Below are 21309 nucleotides of genomic sequence, written 5' to 3' on the forward strand. Positions count from 1 at the left end.
CTTTTTCGATCGTAATAGACGTAGCTAGGGTCATGCAGGTCACACGTATTTTGTCCACACGCGTCGTTTTGGCCGTCAGATGACCATCAACAGTGTCTTTTGCTTCAAGGCACACGACGGTCAACCTGACTGTCTGTGACGTCATGCGAGTGAACTCGTACGCTAGTCCAGACGACTCCAACAACGATTTTATTTTCTAAAACTTTTCAAACTTAACAATTTTTTTATAGATTTAGTAAACTTTTCAAGATGTTAACGATTTATTTCTATAGATCTTTATAGAATTTCTAATGGTGTCAACCTTTCCAAACGAATCCATTATGCCGTTTCAGACGGACAGGATTCGAAATTTAAACTTTGAATCGATATATTTTTCTATAGTATTTTCAAACTTAACAATTCAATTATAATTTAATATGGATATAAACTTAATAATGTTTTAACGAGTTATTCGGCGGAATTTCTCCCACCAAACAACGATTCATAAACTATGAATTAATATCTTTTTCTATAGTATTTTCAAACTTAACAATTCAATTATAATTTAATATAGATATTAACTTTTAAATGTTTTAACGAGTTATTCGGCGGAATTTCTCCCACCAAACAACGATTTATTAACTATGAATTAATATTTTTTTCTATAGTATTTTCAAACTTAACAACTACAGTCAAATCCCGCTTAATCGGGATCGGCTTAATCCAGATTTTATGATATAATTTAATTTGAATATAAACTCTCGAAGTAATTAACAATGTTTTGAAAGATATTCGTCGGAATTTCTCCCGCCGAATAACCTTTCAAAAATAAACTCTATACTATGTTTATAATTTCTTGATAATAAAATTGTTCAAACTTAACAAATATATCTCTATTTTAAAGATCTATATATTTCAACAACTTAGAAATGGTATTTGATAGGGCTAATCAAAAGATGATTCGAAACTATCAAGTTCCATTTACGGAGCTTAAACTCTAAGCTATATTTTTTTCATAGAATATTCAAACTTAACAATTTTCAACTATATCTTTATATTCAATCTTTAGAATTTATGAACATTTAACGAGCTTTGAAACGGTATTCGAAATTGTCAAAATGACTCGTCATAATAACAATTTTCGAATATCATTTCAAAAATAGACTTTATATATGTTTAGATTTTTATATATTATTTCTTTTAAAATTTTAAAACTTAACAATTGTTTTATCATAATCTCTATTTGATTATACTCTAAAAATCTCAACAACTATAGTATATCTTAAGAATGGACGCCGGAAAAAGCGATCTACACACCTCTTTTCAATCGGATATCATCTTAAAACTACTGAATTATAATCTTTAAATATATGTATTTTTTTTTCTTCTAAAATTCCAAAACTTAACAACATTTTCAGAGAAAATTTAGTAATAACTTCAATCAACAACGTTTGAAAACAACAATCGAATCGCCGGGTGTTTGTTTCATCGAAAGAAACATCCAGCAGACATATTCAACAGTCTTTCGAACTTTAACTATATTATCGTTTTATGGTATTTTGATATTTTTCTCTAAGTTATTCATATACGATTTAGAAAAACATATCAACGTTTCAAGTATCTTTTACTTCTTAAATATATACATATTATCAGGACGGATATAAGATCGGACGGAAGGTCTTCTTTGGACGGATTAACTGGACGGGTTGGTTACCTACACTGCAATAGGTATCTATTCATTCTACCTTCGAAGAATCCATATCAACCAATAAGAAAGAACATTTGAAATTTGCAAGTAACACCCTTCTTTCTATAGCTGAATGAATCCTTAAAATAATTGAAATGAATAAACATTTATTCTATGTACGTGGACGGAATAAGATAAATAGGACGGAAATCTAGCACCAATCGATACAACTAACTATATACATAATATCTACAGATATTCTTATCACAGAATAGCGCGTTGGACGGATTACGATAAGTCGGGTTTTTCCGGAAGAATCCTGGCCGGACGCTTTCGGAAGATTCCGGGCAGTGTCGTAGCTTTGAGTGGGCGGAACGCGTAAGGGCTCGTTATGTCCGGATCACGAGAGAGAGGCTCTCGAGTTCCGAACTCGGAAGTTATTCATTTCCGTGGGCAGTGATTAAGCTTCTTTCGCGGACGGATCTATTGAAGGGTAATTTGGATGGCAGTTTTTTTCTAAAAAATTTTTTTTGAAATACCCAAATTTGTCTAAAAGATTCCAATCATCTTGAAATTTGGGAATTTGAATATTGGACGACCATGCAAAATTAGAACGAGATTATTCAACTGGGTATTTCAATGGCAGTTTTTGAGTTAAAAGTATAATTTTTCATGAAATAACCCTCAATGGCAGTGATTGGGCTATAGATATATAAGATAAGTCGACTGAGCACTTATCGGCGACCTTGGTAGGTGAACCCACCGGAAACACCTAATCGTAACTCAGCGAGATAAGGACGGGCAAGTAAGGGCAAAGCCTTCAATACACCACGAGTAATCGAAAAGTGAATTGCTCGGCTAGAAGTTTTTTTGAAGTAATATTTTTTTTCAGTTTTTTAAAGTTGATTTTGCCCAGTATTGTATTCATATACAAATGTTACGATTTGGTAATTGCCCTCTAAATCTGCCTAAATTAATTAGAGATTAACGGTAATAGTTTTTCTACAAAAGACTGGATTCGCCTAAACGGGAAGCATATAAAATCTCACCACGATTTTGTTTCGTTTAAAAAACCACCTTTTACCGTATATAACTAATGAAATAATCAATCATTTCAAACTAAACCTGAGCATTGGAGTAAATATTGAATACATAGACAAATTAATTACTAATACGTATTTACAATTGCATAAGTACAGCTGCGCAGCTTTCTACAGGCAAAATAACCAACGTTATGGTATTTCAGATCTGCGAAAGATATGATGTTTTGTTAGGTCTACTAAATGCGCACCGTTGATATAACATTGATATGAATGATATATTGGCGCGCCGAGGTTACACACGACATAAAAAAAAAACTAGCAATTGTACTTCGCTTACGCGCAGGCATGAGCCCCCGGAGGTTGAGTTTGTTTTTCAATGTGGATAAAATCATTTATCTTTTGAAAACCTCTGACCGGGCCCAGTCACATTGCAAACTAATTAAAAACTATCTATCTAACAGTATTTACATATTTTCAGGCCAAGTAAAATAGGATTTTTGCGAATGATTTACACTCTAATAGAAAGCGTGATAGAATTATTATTTATCGTGATTATAGATTATTCGATATTAATATATGTTTTTCACCACCATTATCCAGGGCAAGTTTCATTAGCACCTCTGCGATAATAAATTAATATAACGCCTTTATACAAAAGCCATAATGTGTATAGCGAAATTAGAGGTGGTTTCTGAAATTGTACCCGAAATTTAATACGTGAATGTTTGCATGACAATAACATATTGTCGTAGACGGGGAAGGGAATTTAGCCGATGGTTTCCTGAGGAAATTTGTCCCGCTTTTACACACGGTTGAAGGATTCTAGTTACCATGGGCCGAATCGACCTATTGATGCGCTATATTTGATGATGAAGTGTCCACGAATCGTCGCGTGTCAGCGCACTTTATACCGCGAGAGCTTCAATACAATGGCTGTTTACATGACAAAGATGTATATGAGTTTATACCGTACCGATACTTGAGAAGGTGTAACTATGGGAATTGCGAATCGGGGTCGACATAATGACTTGACTCAGCTCGTCGTCTGCCGTCGTCGCCGGGCGCACTTCCTGGTTTTTATTCGGAGGAATATCATTCTCTCGCCAAATATCCGTGCTTGGTGGAGACGATTTTTTCGATAGTCGTTATTTCGGTTTTTCAGATCAATTCAAAAGAAGGCGACGAGTTTCGTTATGAAAAATCTGTAAAGATAACACGTAGAATCGTTATATTTATGTTAAAAGAATGTGACGGAATTCTTCGTTTTCATCCGAAAAAAATATTTACGTAGATTATTTCAAAATGTTAATTAACAACAATTAATCGACCATTCCCTACGATTGATAATCAATCATGGACTCGTAATTCGAATATTCGTGGGAAATATCTAAGAACAAACAATGACAGTCAATAGAAAAACGGGTTTCTTTTAGAAACGAATCATGATTTTGATTTTTGAGCTCAACGTCGTAAATAACGGAACGTATATTGTGATCTCGTCCGTTCTAGACAAAACCGATCCTTAATGGAACGAAATATTTCTGTTATTGTAAGGTAAACTCCCTATAAAGCATTTCCCATTCATGAAATTACGCCGGCCTACAACATAAATCAAACATAATGTTGAATGAACCATGGTAACCGGTGCCCGACTCGCTGCCCAAACTTGAATCACACGTCGCATTCCAAACACTTGAAATTGTTGAACATGAATAGTACACTATGCCTCAGCAAAAACTCGGACAATTTCTAAGAATATTCAAAATGAAGTGTTTTTACTAGAGCTCTGGGGACAAACGACGACATCGACCCTAATCGTGGGGCTCTCAATTTTCCTTTAGTTTTAATTGCACGCTTTATTCAAACTATTTGGAATAAAGTCTATGTTATTTCTTACAAGAGATGCATTCCGCGATATAAAGGTGCTCAAGCAGAATTAAATTCATCACTATCCTTCGAACATTTCTTTCTAGTTTATCAAGTGATACTATTATCTCTAATGAAATTAAAATCATCGGAAACATTTTTGACTATACAACATTCTTTATACTGATTCATACTTTTATGAAAAGTGCACTTTTGATAGAAGTTCAAACGTACCTTCGGTTTGAATAAAAAATGGTAATAGTTCTTTTTTCGGGAGATGCGAAATCGAACGTCCGTCGGAGCGCATCAGTTGATATTGATTTTGAAAGAGCTTCGTTAGTAAATCTCAGTACCTGAAACGAAATATATCAAAATCAATTAAGTTGTTGTTCTTTAATCAAGTTCTAAGCTTCTTAGAACCCAGCGTTGAAAATAAAATGGACAGGATTGACAAATATTCCATCTAAATTGAATTACCGTGCAAAATTAATTTAATCGAAAGTTTATGTTACTTTAACATATAAGAACTGACATTTACATTTTCGTAAAGGGAATAATTTCCCGTTTGTTATCAGTAAAACAGTTGATATGTACATACCTGGCAAAAACTGAGGTGTTGGTTAGGATCCGGGTTGAAAACGGCTCCTGTCCCCCGGCAGGTTGATGGACCTGTCACGGGAGACAGGCGAGCCGGCCGTCTGCGCTCGCGACTGGAACGAGTCGTTGTGACACTTAGACACAGTAGGTCATCACTATTTATATGGGACAGCAACCAAACAGGTTCTGAGCACGCATATTCGAAGTGAGGACTTGTTGCCAAGGGCTTTTGTTGGGTTAGCGAGAATCCGCAGGGCGCATTGAAAAGGCACGCGTGCTCGGGCGGGAGAGTCTTTAGAATGGTGATTGGTAATCGCGTAGATTCGTGCTCCTCGGTAAATTAAACAGTAAATTAACAACTGCTTTAATTACATTCACCCGTTATGCACATCACGAATGTTTACAATACTCAGCGTTAATTACGCCTTTACGAAAAAACTTGCTTCAATCATCCAGCGTTTGCCTGAACAGAGCCCAGAATAGAAAATTAAGATTTGCGGAATCGTTAAGATACGTACGTATAGGATTTTGCCAAAAAATCTTAAATCTGTGTTTTCTTAAATTCTCCATTTTCTGCGAGGAAAACCTCACGGAAAAATCGGTGAAAAAAGTTACTAATATACATATGTGAATTATCTCGGTGAGAAACGAACTCGCAGCAAATTTTGAAAACACATCTTATGTCCCCAGAACGTTTTAATGGTTCAGCTAAAATATATCGCGCCTGTATGAAAATAACGAACGCAGTTTATACGAAGATGAAAATATACGCGCACACTAGCGGCTGTTCACGGACATGTATGGAGGGGTCAAAATTGTGCAATTTTTGAGTGGACGCCTACATTTATAATCGTCAAACGTAACTAGATTTCTCTGCAACGAATGACATCAGTTCATCTATTGTTATAGTATCTACTGAAGACGGGTTAAGGACACTGTTTGACGGCTGAAGGTTCTCTGTAGTTTTGGAAAAATCCGCTGCCGTTGAACCTATTCGTATTTGGTTCTAACTAGTAGCTGAATTTCGTCGTAAAGAGGTTCTACTGTACAGATATATACACATGAACCTGACGGCAAAAGTTCGGTTCTAAAGGTAATGATCTTCAGTGACCAGGTTTCGTTGTTCTCATATCAACCTCATTCCGCGTACTTATTTTCCGCGTCGCCGTTTCGTTGGATGCAAGACCAACAACACATGATTCACATTTTGAAAACTTTTTTATTTCACTCTTACAAAATATAGACATTCGAATAAACAATAAACCCAGAAGATATAAAAAACCATATCCCTTAAGCGAGAGATAATGTATATCATTCAATAAATAACTGTATAAATAACTGTATAGAAAACCACAACCCGAAGATGACAATTCAAGCAAAATACTAACAAAATACTGAGGTTCACGCATTCTCAATAGTATAAGCAAATAAACAAACTTCACATTCTCTTTTTTGTTACAAACTTTTAGTACTTGGATTTCTTTAAGCAAGTTTTCTTTTATATATATTCATAACAAGATTCATCATTTGGATTTCTTGAGTAAAATGTGAAAAAGCGCTGCCAAACCCGCAGCCAAAATGGCCAACAAGGATGAAACGATAAAAACTAATTGCGTGCAATCATTTCCGTAACAATCAAAATTAGGTAACAATGGTGAGGTAGTTACATTGGAATAAGAGGTCATATTCGCGTAACTAGTTACCACATGTGAATCATAGACTTTACCGTAAATCAACACGGTAACGTACAAAACAATAAATTCGACCATTTTCCCAACCCCGAAATGTAACCCCAAATGATCGTTACCGTAGACCTCGGCAAGAATAACGGGAACGAGGGTATAAGTAATACTGATAGCCGAGCCTAGTAAAATATTACTTATGATTACAGCAGCTAACGAACGCACGAAAAAAACCAGTACGATAAAGCCTAGTGCACACATTGTGTAAGCGAACATAACGAATACATCTCTCGCTACACGTTTGAACAGGTAATCGGAAAGTGGACCGATCAAAACACGCATTACGAGTCCCGATAGGGTGTTAATCAGCACGATAACAGACACGTATTGGACGAGATGCACGGATTTCAACGTAGGTCCGATGTTGGTTACAAACATGGCCATCAGTCCGCCGATTATGGAGAACCCCCACACAAGTGCGTGATAACTCGGATATCCTAATACGCTCAGAAAACCGCAAGCCGTCGATTTATTCGTATACGCCTGTTCAGCGGGATGGTGCATCGGGCGTACGCGGACTTCCTCGCCGTCGTCGCTGCTATCGGAAGGAGAAACATCGGGAGAACCGGGAATTACACCCGCAGAACCCGGAATAACATCGCGTGAACCGGTTTTATCGACTGGCGAACCGATACCGCCCTCATTATCCGTTAATCTTATGTGTTCATCGTTCGTTTCGTCGGGCGGTAACTCGTGAAAAAATAGCAACGACAAAATTCCCGTCACAGCCCCGAGTATCCACATCAATAAGATATAACCTTGCAGATCTTGTTTCGCTTCGTGTTTCAGGTGTCCACGAACGTAGGCGCCGTTGTAGACGGCGGTGAAAACGAACAAACTCAACTGAAACATCGTGTCCATCACAGCAACGACTTTGGCGTTGTGACGGTTCGGAAAATTCCGGATGTTCGTTAACAACGCGGTTGTGTAGAGGTACGAAAAACCGTGGGCTGAAAAAAAAAGCGAAGATATCTTTGAAAGTATGCAGCATATGAACACGGATGTCTTTATAAACGAATAGATGGTTTTTTCTATTTACGCAAACTTGTCAACAATAGGGAAATTCTGTTACCCGGTAATCAAATTTTCACGGAGTCAAAGACAGGAGCCAACCAGGATGATTTTAACATTGAAGCTTTTATCGAAACTTACTGATTTAGTTCATCCAATAGGTATTGTATTGAAATTATATATTCTATTAACTGCTTTAGGTTTACTTTAAACGTATCAGCATATACAGATCAAAATCCAGAGTAAACTGAACATTCATCGTAGATGTAAAATTCATTCATTCACCGCATCGCACACATTGTGCAGCACATAATCAGTGAAATAAACAACACAAATCGATTATTACGATAGGGCCTACTTCACTTACCTAAAATACAGAAATAAAATGCCATCAAGCCGTAGTGCTGCGAATAAAATACTTTCGCGGAGAATGTTGAATAGACAAGTCCGTATCCTAAGGTAACCAGTATGAGACCGATAGCAGAGGTAATCGTTGGCCCAGTTTTATCGAATATAAAACCAGAAAAAATTTGTGCACCCAATCCAAACATCTGAGCAGTAGATATCATTTCAACTGAAATGAAAAAGCAGCTATACTTATATCCATCACCATTATACAACAACATACAAGGAACGATGGTACGGCAATTGGTAATTCTATTTCAAAGGGAAGCAGAGGGAGCATTTCATTTGGATTTCAGTATTCTTAATTCGCGGGATAAAGACCAGCCAGGGAGTATGAAACTATCATACACATTCCATTTATTCGTCATTAAGATTTAATCTAAATAGTGTTGCACTTCTTTATCAAATTGGTAGTGAAGCCCTATTAACGGTCCTAATTATAGCCTGCAATGTACGACACATCAATTAACAATGATGTAAGCCTAAGGATGTTAGAGCGCATTCTGTGGTGATACTCACGGCCTTGAATAGTTAGTTACCTAATCGTTGGTGGTAAGCTTTTTATAATCGGATGGGCTTATACCAACGTTAGGGATGACAAGGACCAAAACATGGTTGAAAAAAGTAACACTTAAATATAAACACAAAAATATACTTTCTATTCACTTCAGTCCACAATTAATGGCTTTATTTACAAACTAAAACAGGTACCTTTCGAAATAATCCAATTCTATGTATGTTTCGAGTGATTAATCAACATTATTTTGAGAAATTAATTAATTTCTCCACAAATTTTGCCATTGGCCGCCATTTCTCTGTATTGCACATGTGGCATGATAAGACAAAGGGAACCTACAAGGATTTATATAAAACTTCCAAGACGAAACTAAAATTTTTATTTTTGATGGTTTTCCAACTTATATTTCAAATCTTCGTGTTTTCCAAGATAAATAATGAAATAATAAATTTTGGTAAAAGAAAAATGGGAATAAGTGTTGATTTCTTAATTTTTCAATTTCGTCCTTACGCTTCGTGAGTTTGTGCTGTTGTCCTGGCCTCAGTCCACAGGTGCCAGCACCTCCAGTAATTTTCAAAATGGCAGCTGTTGACTGGACGGAAATTTACTCTCACTTTACGGCCGATTTGCACATGGATTAAGATCGTCAGGTGAGGTGTTCAGTGGCGGATCCAGAGGCATAATATGACTACTGCATTTCGGCAACCGAGTGCCGAAGGCACGAGATGTGCTTTACGAGTGACGAAGGCATGACCTGCCTTCGGGGGGGTGTGGGGGTCCCCCCCCCAGAAAATTTTGAAAAATTTAAAGGGCTGAGATGACATTTCCTAGGTTTTGGAAGAGAAAAATCCTGTTTTAATATGGGTACTTTTTTCCAAGGAATCAGCTAAGTCAAAAAGGAAAAATATTGACTACCGCATTAGCGGCAAGTGCGGTAGGCTAAATCCGCCACTGGTGTTATAGGACAAACTACGAATCTGTTGTACGTCGATTATAGCAAAAATTAGACGGATATCTTAAGAGACAATGAAATGCCAGGCAAATTACTCGTCAGTCAAATTGGCTGACGAAGATTGCATACAAAAATGACCTTCCCATTCCTGACTGTGGTTTGTGAAAATATCCGATCGTGAAACTAAACCACAGACAGGTTACTGACTAGGCCTTGAATAGACCCATCCCTATGTAAAAACTTTTAATGATCTTCAAGGACTGTTATGAACCCCGCTATTGTACTATTCGGATATGGTGTCCTATCCTGTGGCATGGTGGATAAGGTGTTTGACTCACAACTGAGATGAGAGGTTGAGGCCAAGGGTTCGAATCCTAGTGAAACCATGCATTCAGACAGGACACATATCAGTGCCGGTCGACTCACTGATTCAACAACAAAATTCCGTAAAAATCTTCAGCATGTTGAAGTTGGCCAGTAATACGTAGAACTAGAACTAGAACTGGTGACCAATCAATAAATTTTGAATTGAATTAGAATTGTGACGGAGTTTAACGTTAATTACCATTCGTTTGAGTCATACTGAACGTCTTTTTCAGCGCCTGGCTATAGACGCCGAATACAAAAACACTTCCAGATATAAGTTTTACTATACAGCCCACGGTAAGACCGGTATACCGAAGAATCTTGCGATATTTCGGATTTTTCTTCAGGTAGGCCGCCATCTTATATCTCCACGCGACCGTGACCTTGTAGTATTTTTAGACGCTGCCTTAACCGCGTCGCCATTTCCTCGATCCTACCACCACGCACCGGCATTTTTTCACTGAGCTGGTTTTCAGAGGTTTGTATACGCGAAATTCAGTAATTAATACTCTTAATTAGTAAATTAATCGATTTATTGTATTTAGGGATGTTTGCAGGGTTTTCTTCAGGCGCTTGGACCTCGATATTAGCCGTCATCGAAACTAATCAATTTTTATTCTTTTTTCTCTTTTTTAGCCTTTCATCATGGAAAGGTAGCATCCTTGTTTTATATTTTTTTCTTTTTTTTATATTTTTTTTGCCCGTCCTTGATCAGACGACGTTGAAGGACTGACTGTGTGTGCGCGTACGTGCGAAAAGCTTCCGATCTCATCATCGCCGCCTCCGAGACTTGAGTGAGCCGCCACCGAGAAAGATGAGTCTGCACAACGAAAACTGCAACTTAATCGTGAACTACCTTCCTCAAACGTTGACCGACGACGAGTTCAAGTCGATGTTTAGCACGATCGGACTCGTGAAAAGTAGCAAAATAATCCGCGATAAGATTACCGCGTACAGCTACGGGTTCGGATTCGTCGAGTTCGTCAAGCCGGAAGACGCCCAAAAAGCGATATGCACGCTCAGCGGTCTTCAGTTACAGAACAAAACGATTAAAGTCGCGTTCGCGCGTCCGCCCGGCGAGGACACGAAAAACACTAATCTCTACATCCGTGGACTTCCGCATTGCATGACTCAGCAAGGTTTGGAAGAAGAGTTCCGTTCGTACGGCGGAATCGTCCAGTGTAAAGTGCTGACGAACGAATCGGGCCAGTCGAAAGGCGTCGGATTCGTCTTGTTCGAAAAGAAAGATTCCGCGGAGATCGCGTTGAAAGAAATGAACGGCAAAACGTTGATGGGCGCCGCCGAACCGCTACATATCAAATTCGCCGAAGACAACGCCAAGAAGGTCAGAGCGCCATCTATGCCGTATCATCATCACCATCCTTACCAGCCGATTCCGCGCGCGCCGTACGGTTGCGGAAGCGGGTACAACAGCGGCCCGCCCGGTCCCGTTCGCAACCAAGGCAACCGTTTCAATCGGTTCAACCCGATGTCGAATAGCTACAACGGTTCGAACGGCGCCGGCTCGATGGCGACGCCGGGCATCGTCGCGCCGCCAATGAACGCGCCGAATTCGACGAACGCCGAAGGCCACGTTTTGTACGTTTACAACGTCGGTACGCACCCCGACGATCACATGATCTGGTCGTTGTTCGGCACGTACGGAATGGTGTTGAAAGTGAACATTATTCGCGACCACACGAAAGGCATCTGTAAAAATTACGGATTCGTCACGATGGCCAACTATAACGACGCGTGCGAGGCGATCAACGCATTGAACGGCACGTACTGTCTCGGTAATCACCCGTATCCGTTGCAAGTGTCTTTCAAAACGACCAAGGCGGAAAATTAAAAATGCCGCGAACGCACTCTCTCTCTCACTCTCTCCGTACGTGTAAAACTCTGTTGTCGATTTCCGTGGTACGAAGAGAAACTTAATTGAACGATACGTGAAGGCTGACGTCGACGCGACGACGCGTAAAAGTTTTATTTTAAAGACGAACGATTATTACTCGATAGATCTGTTTTATGCAATATATTTAACCGTAGTTACGTACGGCGGAAAATAACATTTAACATATAGGAATACGCTTGGACAGTCGGTAATAGTTGTGGTTAAATCTTAAACGTGTTTACTGACGGCATCGGCCCTCAGTTGGGGAGGGGCTCATTGTTCTCCACATGCTGGAATTTTAAGGGGCCGCATTGAACGTTAAGCGTATGACATCTGTTGAACTAGCGAGGCTTTCGATCACCCAAAAAATGCAGAAAATCTAAGCTTAATGTGGTGTAATCTTCCATTTTTCACATTAGCTCGATATACTTGATAGCAATTATCAGCATTGATAGAATATTGACATCTACTCTGGTAGGGGCAGAAGATATTTTATATGGGTTGGTTGGTTTTCAAAGAAGTGGGTGAAAGAGGTGGCCACCCCTCTAAAACCTGTTGTGGAGAACACTGGGTCCATTATTAATTTGATTAGTACAAAGTTGAATGGAGTCGACTGCAGATACAGTACACGGTCTAATAATTTGATCGGTACCAAGTTTTTAAAATCCTATGGTAAGATCGTATTTTTAACTAATCGGGCCCCACTGCTTCGGAATTCTCGACGCATAAGTAATTTTCAACGGACATCCATCTCGGAATAAAATGTGTTAACTAAAATCTAGTAGAGGTTTATATGCTGAATGTTGTAAGCCGATATATTTCAGTGCATTTAAATCAGAAATTGCTCATTCGACCTGTCCTTCTGTTCGCGATTAATTTTAGTTCATAAAAAGAAATACATTTTCGAGACGTAACGAATAGGCGATACGTGTAAAAACCTATTCGTGCATTTTATTTCTGTTATTTACGAAAAACCGTACAATTTAGATGTGACCGAAATATCAGTTCTCGGCAAGTCTCGGCTGTTTTATTTGATGGTATCATTTGTTATACATATTCAAGTAGGATTATTATCGTATTAAGCTTTTGTGTAATACAGAAATTAAAAGCTTCATTGTAAGTACGTAATGTATACGGTTTTTAGTTGAATGATATTTGTACAGTTGGTAAGTGACCAATGTCATCCAGGCCTGTTATGTCTCCACTCTGCATTGAATATTAATCATAAAACAACTAACTGATTGTAAAAAATCAATCCTGTGTGTGAATGCGAAGACTTGTTGAAAGAAATAAAACTATGTTGACGAGTTACATTTGAATTTGTGTTGATTCGTGAAGCGAGTAAAGGCTTTGAAGGAGCGACAAGTGCCTGGCTTTGTCTGATGAAAAGCTATACCCCACAGATCGGTCTTACCGGGTTGGTAGTCGGTTACCAGATTGGTTAGTCAGTAACCTGTCTGTGGTTTAGTTTCACGATCAGATTTTTTCACAAACCACATATATATACCATTGGTATAAGCCCATCCGATTATAAAAAGCTTACTACCAACGATTAGGTAACTAACTACAGATTGGTATACCGGGAAAAGCTACATCCCACAGATTGGTCATTCCTCGGTATAAGTAAGTCTGAAGAATTGTTGGAGAAACATCCGTCTGGGTCTGTCCGAAGAACTTAATCTGATCTAATAGCTATGGGATCATTCATTTATTACGTACGCATTAGGGGAGGGGGGTAAGTGCAATTACGTATTGTAATGCTCAATGTATATGGTTGAAAAAGTCAAATTTCATGCGTACGTAATAAAGGAATGACCCCATACCGGAATCGAATCAGATTCTGATTGGTCATTCCTCGATATAAGTTTTCAAGGAGTTAATTCGGTAACTGCCTAATAAGGTAGAGAAAAATCCTGCACCCCTCTGTATCAATTAAGGCATATAGTTTACTATACAACTTCAAACACTTCTAATTGCCTATTTTTCAAAACTGAAGTTTGAGTTTTGGGCATTTTGCTCAAATTTGAGTTACAAGCACCTTAAAAAACACATTATGTTAAGGAATCAAGGAATCGTAGGGATCCTGCATAAACTAGATCAAGTCGTCTCTTGTTTATGTGTCCGTCCCCTACGACTTGCTTTTCCAATTCAAAGTATTTATGCCATCATTTGGATAAGTCTTCAACATAATGATAGTCCCAACGTATTGATGACTAAAACAAATTAATAAGAAATCCAAGCGATTTAGCCTCATAGAGGATACACAAGGAAATAGAATGCTGTTGATTATTGAAAATCAAGATTATGAGCCGAAACCTGCCGACATTTCCCTAAAGAAACGTTTTTCCATATAAGAACCAGGACATGACAATAGATGAAAATTGAACGCTACCTAAATCATGGGCTAAAAACTACAAGCTACTGTACCATACAAAACAACTTGATAATTTATTTACATTCAGAAATAAGTGTTTTACAACATAACTACAGGCCTATGAAAAAAAAGTGAGATATACCAAGGCACAATACAACATATACATATTTACCCAGGATACTTTATATTGGAAATTGCGATACACTTGTTTAAATAAAATATATATTACCGTGTACACTATGTAGTCTAGGAGAGACCATTTTAAATTATTGCAATTTATACAAGAAAAGAAACAAATTTGAGTGTGTTACATTGATTGAAATTTATGAGTATTTGGAGGGTGCCTACACGAAGGTGGTTATTTGCTCGGTGATAGAATTTTATCCAAAAAAAGATTATATCTGTGCAGTTTGTTCAAATTGCTACCTCTAGCCCCAGAGATCTTCAGTTCGACCGAATTTAAACACCAAGGAGCTAAAAAATATCAACGCATTCTGCAGAAAAACGGCGATTCCGGGCCAAGCGTCTTTTCCTTGCGCCAGCACGACGTAATGTCCGAATAATATCCACGACGCCGCGATCAGAGATCCGAACCCTAACAGAAAACCGATGAACAACCAAACTCGAGCGCCCGTCTGTCCCATACAACCGGTCGTGTAAGCCTCGCCGCGAACTTGTCCGTTCGATATCGAGTTGATCATGAACATCGCGATCGTTCCGAATACGGCGCACGTTTGGGCGTATTTCAACGTCTGATCGCTCGGGTAACCGGCAGCTGCGTCGATATCGATCCACCATCCCATGAAAAACATCGATCCGGCGATAATCGCCGCGACCGCGTTACGTTTATCTCCGACGCTGCATGCTTCGCAATCCGGTAACTGCACGTGATCCAAACAGCCCGACATATTCACTTTATACCTATCCCAAAAACGATAGATTCCAGTCACCAAAAAGTACTGTCAACACCTCAAATTGCTGATTCTGATTTGCTGCAGTTGGAGTTGTGCAATATTTTGTTTACTTCTTGACTTAAAACTAAATTAAAGAAAAAATTGATAATTTATTAATTTTTGACACTAAGCGTTTGTTGGCAAAAAACAGTGATAAGTTTAACATTAAAAACAATGGCCTGATAAAATGAACTGGTAGCCTACCTGCAGCAAACTAGGCCTGTAACAGTTTTGAGGTAAGGACCCTAATCTAATTCAGTACGTTCGTTTATCACTAGGAGGCAGCACTCGGTAAACAGTAAAAAACGGAATTGGATTGAAACTAAATCTCAGAAACACTGAATTTGAAGATTTTCTGAACTTGAATTTTGTAGAAAAGTATGGTTATTACGCCTAGATTACTATTGAGTTTACTCCATTTTGTATTTCCTCGATTACAAATTTCAGAATTTTTCCTGCCCTAAGCCAAATCCGTGTTTTACTGCAATTCGGTTGAATTTCAAGGTCGTTGAGCTACCCAATTGACAAAATTTATTTTCTCCAAAATTCTTTCTTCCTTTCTCTAAATTAATCGATCTCAGTAGAAATGCCACTCGAAAATGCGTCCGAAAACATTTTCACGTATAGTGACATAAAAATCCTTCCAGATCCACAGCAAGAATATCCAACATCATTGCACGATTCGAAAATACCTCTAATAATCGATAATGGTTTGTTTTCCAATCCATACATTTCAATCATTTTGTCTAACAACATGTCTAACTTGGTCTGAAGTCATCTTGTGATTCCGGTGACCCATAAGATTATGGAAGTGGATATATCTGCATCTAATATATATATACATCTGCATAATATACACTTCAATATCTCGGTCAATGGTAAATTCAATAAGTTCTGTTTGTCAATCAGGTTCTTATCAGTGTCGCGTCGGCTGGGCATCGGATGATAAACCCAGGATGGTTTTCAAAAATGTGGTCGCTAAGCTAAGAGGCAAAAAGGTATGATACAATGAATAAACCGCTAGAACTAGGCATACAGCAAATGCTACCCGATTAACTAATTTAATGTTTCTAGGATGAGATACAAGTCGGTAATGATATCGTCAATATGGAAGTCGTTCGCTGGCAGTTGAAATCTCAGTTTGATCGGAATATTGTCACACAATACGACGTGCAGGTAGTTTTCCAATAGGGCGCACACATTACAACAATCCATCGTATCACTAATACTTTGCATAAATTTTCATATCATGCGGAGGCGATTTCATTGTATCGTCACTTGATCACGGCAAAATCAAACATATTTTTGATACGTTCATGCGCAATTTATGTTCACTGAACGAAAACAAATTGTAAATTGCTGATATTCTGAAAAGAAATTAACAGTAGCCGATCGGAATGCATGAAGTGAACTAATTATAGTCCTTGTAAAAGAATCCAGTTGGAGGCACTCTAAGTTGTCGAACCTCTTTCTACTTATCTTTCACCATTTTGTTCAAACAGGAGCAGGTATTTGATCATATGTTCAGTAGACTCGGTATAAACACTGCTGGATGTGTGGATCATCCGATAGTGATGACAGAACCGGTCGCAAATCCGAATGTATGTCGACAACGTGAGTACCTATAGTCATTCAATAATCCTTCACCAGGGGCTGTCCGATTTGAACCGTATGGACAATCTTGTAAAGCAGTTTTGTTTAATATTCATTACAGAAATGTCGGAGTTACTTTTTGAATGCTATCATATTCCGGAATTAGTTTACGGTATTGATGCCCTGTATAGTTTGTATAACAACTCACCGGATACAAGTAAGTTTTCACTCGCCGTATGCATCTTAATTGAAAGGCCACATTATTGTATCATTTAAGAAAAAAGATACAAGATTCTTAAAGTTAGGCTAAATAAGATAATACTTCGTTTCTTATAATCAGCCAGGTCATTTTGTAAGTTGTGATAAGATTAGTAATCAGTTTATTTTTATCAGTTTAAGATTTTTATAAATGTTGGTCCTACATAATTGGAAGGACATCTCCAAGCCTAAAGGCTGTACTAAAAAAGGGATTTCCATAGCTACCGCGTCTGTTATGGTTAGCTTGGATGTAATTTTAAAAGAAGTAATGTACAGGGTAGATAGTCGGCCAGTCGGGTCAACTTTTAAGCTCAGCAGAAGTGAGAAACAAGGTATCAATTTTTTCCTTTACCATTCTCGATTTATAAAATTGAGACAAATTTTTTATTTTTAGGAAACGGATTGGTAATTTCATGCGGTTACCATTCTACGTATATCATGCCGTATTTAAACGGTCGCCTAGATACGAGCGGCTGCAGACGTATCAATGTCGGAGGTATAAACATTGATGGATATATGCAGAGATTGTTACAGTTGAAATATCCGGCACATTTAACCCATCTCACCCTTGGCAAAACAGAGGTATGATCATTACTGATTATGTGCTTATTTTGTTCAAATTTTGAATAATATCATGAACTGAACCTAGATCTGAATTGGACAATTTGCTTATTATGCCAAATTATAGAATTCGTACCTTTGGCGGATGATCTTTCACATATCTTGTTCCCAACCGTTCGAATGCTTTCCCCAAAAACATTTGTCATGAACCCAATTTGGAAGAATTCAAAAGATTCCTAAAAACATACCTGTTTACTGGATTACTTTAAAGCGCTTTTGAACATTTATTCAGCGATATTGGCGCTATATAGATATTATTTCTTCATCGTCAGCTATTGCTTAATTTTAGGAATATGTTAGGACACATTGTCGTTTTGCCAAGGATTACTTGGAAGAGTTAGACAAATGGGCGGAACTCGATTTCTATGAGGACAATGTTCACAAAATTCAACTGCCAATCGTTCCGAGTCAAGTAAGTTTTGTTTCTCGCCTGTCAAATCTCAACGACTGATCAGTTTCACTTCCTTCAGAAATCATGTTGGGAAAAGTGTGTTTTTTCAGCTGGGACTTTCTAATGTCAACCCGGAACAACAGAAACAAAAGAAAGAAGAACAAACTAAACGCCTGCAGGAGATGATTGCAAAAAGAAGACAAGAAAAGGTCAGATTGATTTGTAATCAGTTCGACTGTTGGCCATATTGGATAAAATACAACCCTGTTCCTGTTCCTCAGAGTTTCTGAAGCATAGCCTTCACCCTTTTCATTAAAAGAGTAACGATGCCTATCTAATATAGTTAAATATTTCCATCAGCCGACGAGTATTGATAGTGTTACTCTATTTTTTTCTTATTCAAGCTTGCTAGCGAGGAAAAACAGCTTGAAGAATTATTGAATGTGCAAGAACTAGAAGAAACTGATGTCAGAGCTTACAAGGTATAGGCCTAGCATACAGTTCATATCGAACTCGTGTCCTTCGTAATCAGTTAAAATGCACGCACCCTCTATAGAAAATCTCTTGAATAAATACTGGTAAATCATTTAATGTTGCAGTGAATTATTTTAACGATTTTGCAGCACGCATTCGCCGATTTAGAAATCGAAAATCGCGAAGAATTGCAGGCAGCCATTGATCATTTGAGTTTGTCAGTTCAGCGTCTGAAAGCACGGATACAAGGCGTTGATATAGCAGTCGAACCGTCTGAGGTAAATTTTGACGCGCAATCTTCGTTGATTTCTGTTATCTTTCCTCAAACTGTCCGATAATCGTATGTTTACAGAAACAAAAGCCGGTATTTGATTTGTTGTCAGTCTCTGATGATTCACTAACCGCGGAGGAGAAACTCGCCAAGAAGAGACAGCGAATATTAAAGTGCGCTTACGAAGGCAAAATGAGAGCCAAACAGAAACAAGAAGAGGAGAAACTAAAGGTAAATTTGGTATAGCAAGCACAGCAGTAGTTCATTAAAACTTTCAGTGCTGACTAATTAATACCCTATAGTGCTGGAGATAATTTGAAAAAAAAAAGATTCCACCCCAATGTGTTTAATATGGGTCATACCACTATAGTGCGTCTACACTACGATGCGGTGTATCCATAGTAACTAATATTCAACTATGGTTGACAAGTGCTACTATCTTTCAATTAAGATGAAAACTAATTACTGATTACATTAATACACCGTGTGTGGTGTACCAGCAAAGTCAATCACGGATGTATACACCGCACTGCGGTAAAGATGCATTGAAGGGGTTAAACACTTTTCGAAAGTATTTCATATTTCGTTCTCGTGTTCATCGTTGCAGGCCGAGAAAGAACGAACGCATTTGATGAAGAAAAAAGAAACAAATTTCAAAGGTTGGCTCAAAGAAGTCCGACAAAGACGAGGGAAATTACTGGAAACGAGAAATCGACGAAAACAAAAACGATCGGACATGTCGAAACGACGGACGTACGCGTCTCAACAACGAATGAAAATCATTTCACAACTCGCTCGGGGTAACTGCGAACGTTTAATCATATTGAAATGTTTGTCACGGACCTGCTCGGTCGGCATGGCATTTATGGTCATTGTATTGTCACAGCACTTATGTGTTTTCTATCCATGAAAAACCAGTCATTAAGAATTCACAACCATGGTTTTATAATGCTAAATCGCTAGACATGAATATCTCCTTAGGAAATAATAAAGTTCACTTCAAATTAGTGAATAATTGAGAAATATTCGACTGATATAATGACTAATAGTGGCTCTTTTACTTTAAGCGAGTAAAAATGAAGATGATTTCGGGAAGAATGATGATGACTGGCAGGTGTATAGAGATATTGTAAGTGTTGCTGCCCCATCCTTCCCCTGAGCATTGGAAATATAGTGGCCAATATAAGCCAAAAACAAATATAACAGTAGACCCTCGTTTAAGTCTGATCCGACCAGCTTCCTGGATAAACTTACACTTATCTGGTGCTTTATACAAGGTTTGCGATGTATATGAACCAATCATCAACAAATTTCCACAACTGTATCTAAATTTTGTTTCTTTTCACTGAGTAACTCAAGTAGGATCCCGTAACTAATTGATTATTATTGTAGAATTTGCGAGACGATGACAGCGACTCAGATATGGAACAAGATAAACTGGAAGAACTCGAAAAACTACTGGAAGAGAATGATCCCGAATTCCAAAAGTAAGTTAGTTCATCAATCGTGAGAAACACTGAAAACATACGCTTTATCAGAACTTCAATACCTTAAATGTTTATGACTTTTACAGAGAGATGAAGGCGAACAGCTCGGGGCAGTACGATATAGCCGAATATTATAGGTTACATCTGGCAGTAGAACAAATAAGGTATTCATAATTCATTCTTCCACCCCTCGGCGTATATATCGGTACATAAGTCTTACCGTCTCAATGTTTTAGAGCTCCGGAACTTCTGTTTCAACCATCGCTGCTCGGTTTTGAACAGGCCGGTTTAACGGATACGATATCACACGTACTGAAAAAATACGGCAGCGACGACGTTCAGAAATTGGTTGATGTGAGTTCGTCTTCATCTGATATTTCAACTTCATCCAAATCGTACGCAGAAATCTTATGACTTCCATAATTTCGTTTTCAGTTCGTCTATGTCACTGGATCTTGCGCAAGTTTCCCAGATCTGAAAGACCGCCTCGAAGTTGAACTATTGGCAAGTCGTCCTTATCAATCAAGTTTTAGCATTTATACCGCAGGTAGATATTAACGTGAATATTGATTTCTAAAGCTTGAGGCTTTTCTTTTCATAAAGTTGAAAATCTGCGTGTATATTTCAGATAATCCGGTGCTAGATGCCTGGTTAGGAGCCAGGAAGCTTGCCTGTTCACCGATATTCAAAGATTGCGTAATCACCAGAGCAGACTATCAAGAGAAAGGCGGTGAATACTTGAAGGAACATTCGCGCTCGAATCAATTCTTCCCATCGATACCCGTCAACAATACTTAATAAAATCATTATGACATCAAATATTGCATT

The 21309-nt window shown here is 38.1% G+C and overlaps 3 protein-coding genes, 1 long non-coding RNA gene and 1 pseudogene across 5 annotated transcripts; 2 read left to right on the forward strand and 3 right to left on the reverse strand.

The window, feature by feature from the left end:
• Nucleotides 1-2187: 2187 nt before the first annotated feature.
• On the reverse strand, nucleotides 2188-5304 carry LOC141908800 (uncharacterized). Its single transcript, XR_012619638.1, has 3 exons — nucleotides 5174-5304; nucleotides 4810-4928; nucleotides 2188-3911 (listed from the first exon to the last, which is right to left on the reverse strand). It is a non-coding gene; the product is annotated as an uncharacterized LOC141908800 (long non-coding RNA).
• A 1114-nt stretch (nucleotides 5305-6418) lies between these two features.
• LOC141908719 (uncharacterized) lies at nucleotides 6419-10518 on the reverse strand. 2 transcript variants are annotated; one of them, XM_074798881.1, is made up of 3 exons: nucleotides 10365-10518; nucleotides 8293-8499; nucleotides 6419-7864 (listed from the first exon to the last, which is right to left on the reverse strand). In XM_074798881.1, exons 1-3 carry the CDS (start codon nucleotides 10378-10380, stop codon nucleotides 6696-6698), a joined length of 1392 nt encoding a protein of 463 aa, XP_074654982.1. In that variant the 5' UTR covers nucleotides 10381-10518; the 3' UTR covers nucleotides 6419-6695. The 2 variants fall into 2 exon arrangements, with proteins under 2 accessions (XP_074654982.1, XP_074654983.1); XM_074798882.1 differs by lacking the exon at nucleotides 10365-10518 and adding an exon at nucleotides 9042-9197.
• Nucleotides 10519-10581: 63 nt separating this feature from the next.
• On the forward strand, nucleotides 10582-13366 carry LOC141908706 (ELAV-like protein 1 pseudogene; annotated as a pseudogene).
• Nucleotides 13367-14494: 1128 nt separating this feature from the next.
• LOC141908753 (transmembrane protein 50B-like) lies at nucleotides 14495-15676 on the reverse strand. Its single transcript, XM_074798935.1, has 2 exons — nucleotides 15591-15676; nucleotides 14495-15471 (listed from the first exon to the last, which is right to left on the reverse strand). Exon 2 carries the CDS (start codon nucleotides 15339-15341, stop codon nucleotides 14862-14864), a length of 480 nt encoding a protein of 159 aa, XP_074655036.1. The 5' UTR covers nucleotides 15342-15471; nucleotides 15591-15676; the 3' UTR covers nucleotides 14495-14861.
• A 227-nt stretch (nucleotides 15677-15903) lies between these two features.
• Nucleotides 15904-21289, forward strand: LOC141908289 (actin-related protein 5-like). Its single transcript, XM_074798268.1, has 18 exons — nucleotides 15904-16096; nucleotides 16296-16384; nucleotides 16461-16562; nucleotides 16889-17000; nucleotides 17101-17196; nucleotides 17632-17819; nucleotides 18148-18270; nucleotides 18360-18458; nucleotides 18654-18731; nucleotides 18873-19001; nucleotides 19076-19225; nucleotides 19602-19794; nucleotides 20062-20123; nucleotides 20387-20481; nucleotides 20568-20645; nucleotides 20718-20835; nucleotides 20917-21028; nucleotides 21110-21289. The coding sequence occupies exons 1-18, from the start codon at nucleotides 15973-15975 to the stop codon at nucleotides 21277-21279; spliced, it is 2118 nt and encodes a 705-aa protein (XP_074654369.1). The 5' UTR covers nucleotides 15904-15972; the 3' UTR covers nucleotides 21280-21289.
• Nucleotides 21290-21309: the final 20 nt, after the last annotated feature.

This window comes from Tubulanus polymorphus, chromosome 7 (genome assembly GCF_964204645.1).
Source record: "Tubulanus polymorphus chromosome 7, tnTubPoly1.2, whole genome shotgun sequence".
In the NCBI taxonomy this organism is placed as follows: domain Eukaryota; kingdom Metazoa; phylum Nemertea; class Palaeonemertea; order Tubulaniformes; family Tubulanidae; genus Tubulanus; species Tubulanus polymorphus.

Coding starts and splice junctions, on each gene's coding strand:
- LOC141908719 (XM_074798881.1), bottom strand. Junction 7,865..8,292: donor ATTTTATTTCTGTATTTTAG/GTAAGTGAAGTA, acceptor TTTTTTTTTCAG/CCCACGGTTTTTCGTACCTC.
- LOC141908753 (XM_074798935.1), bottom strand. CDS start 15,341: ATGTCGGGCTGTTTGGATCACGTGCAGTTACCGGATTGCGAAGCATGC.
- LOC141908289 (XM_074798268.1), top strand. CDS start 15,973: ATGCCACTCGAAAATGCGTCCGAAAACATTTTCACGTATAGTGACATA. Junction 16,097..16,295: donor ACCTCTAATAATCGATAATG/GTTTGTTTTCCA, acceptor TTTGTCAATCAG/GTTCTTATCAGTGTCGCGTC. Junction 20,836..20,916: donor ACGTTCAGAAATTGGTTGAT/GTGAGTTCGTCT, acceptor TTTCGTTTTCAG/TTCGTCTATGTCACTGGATC.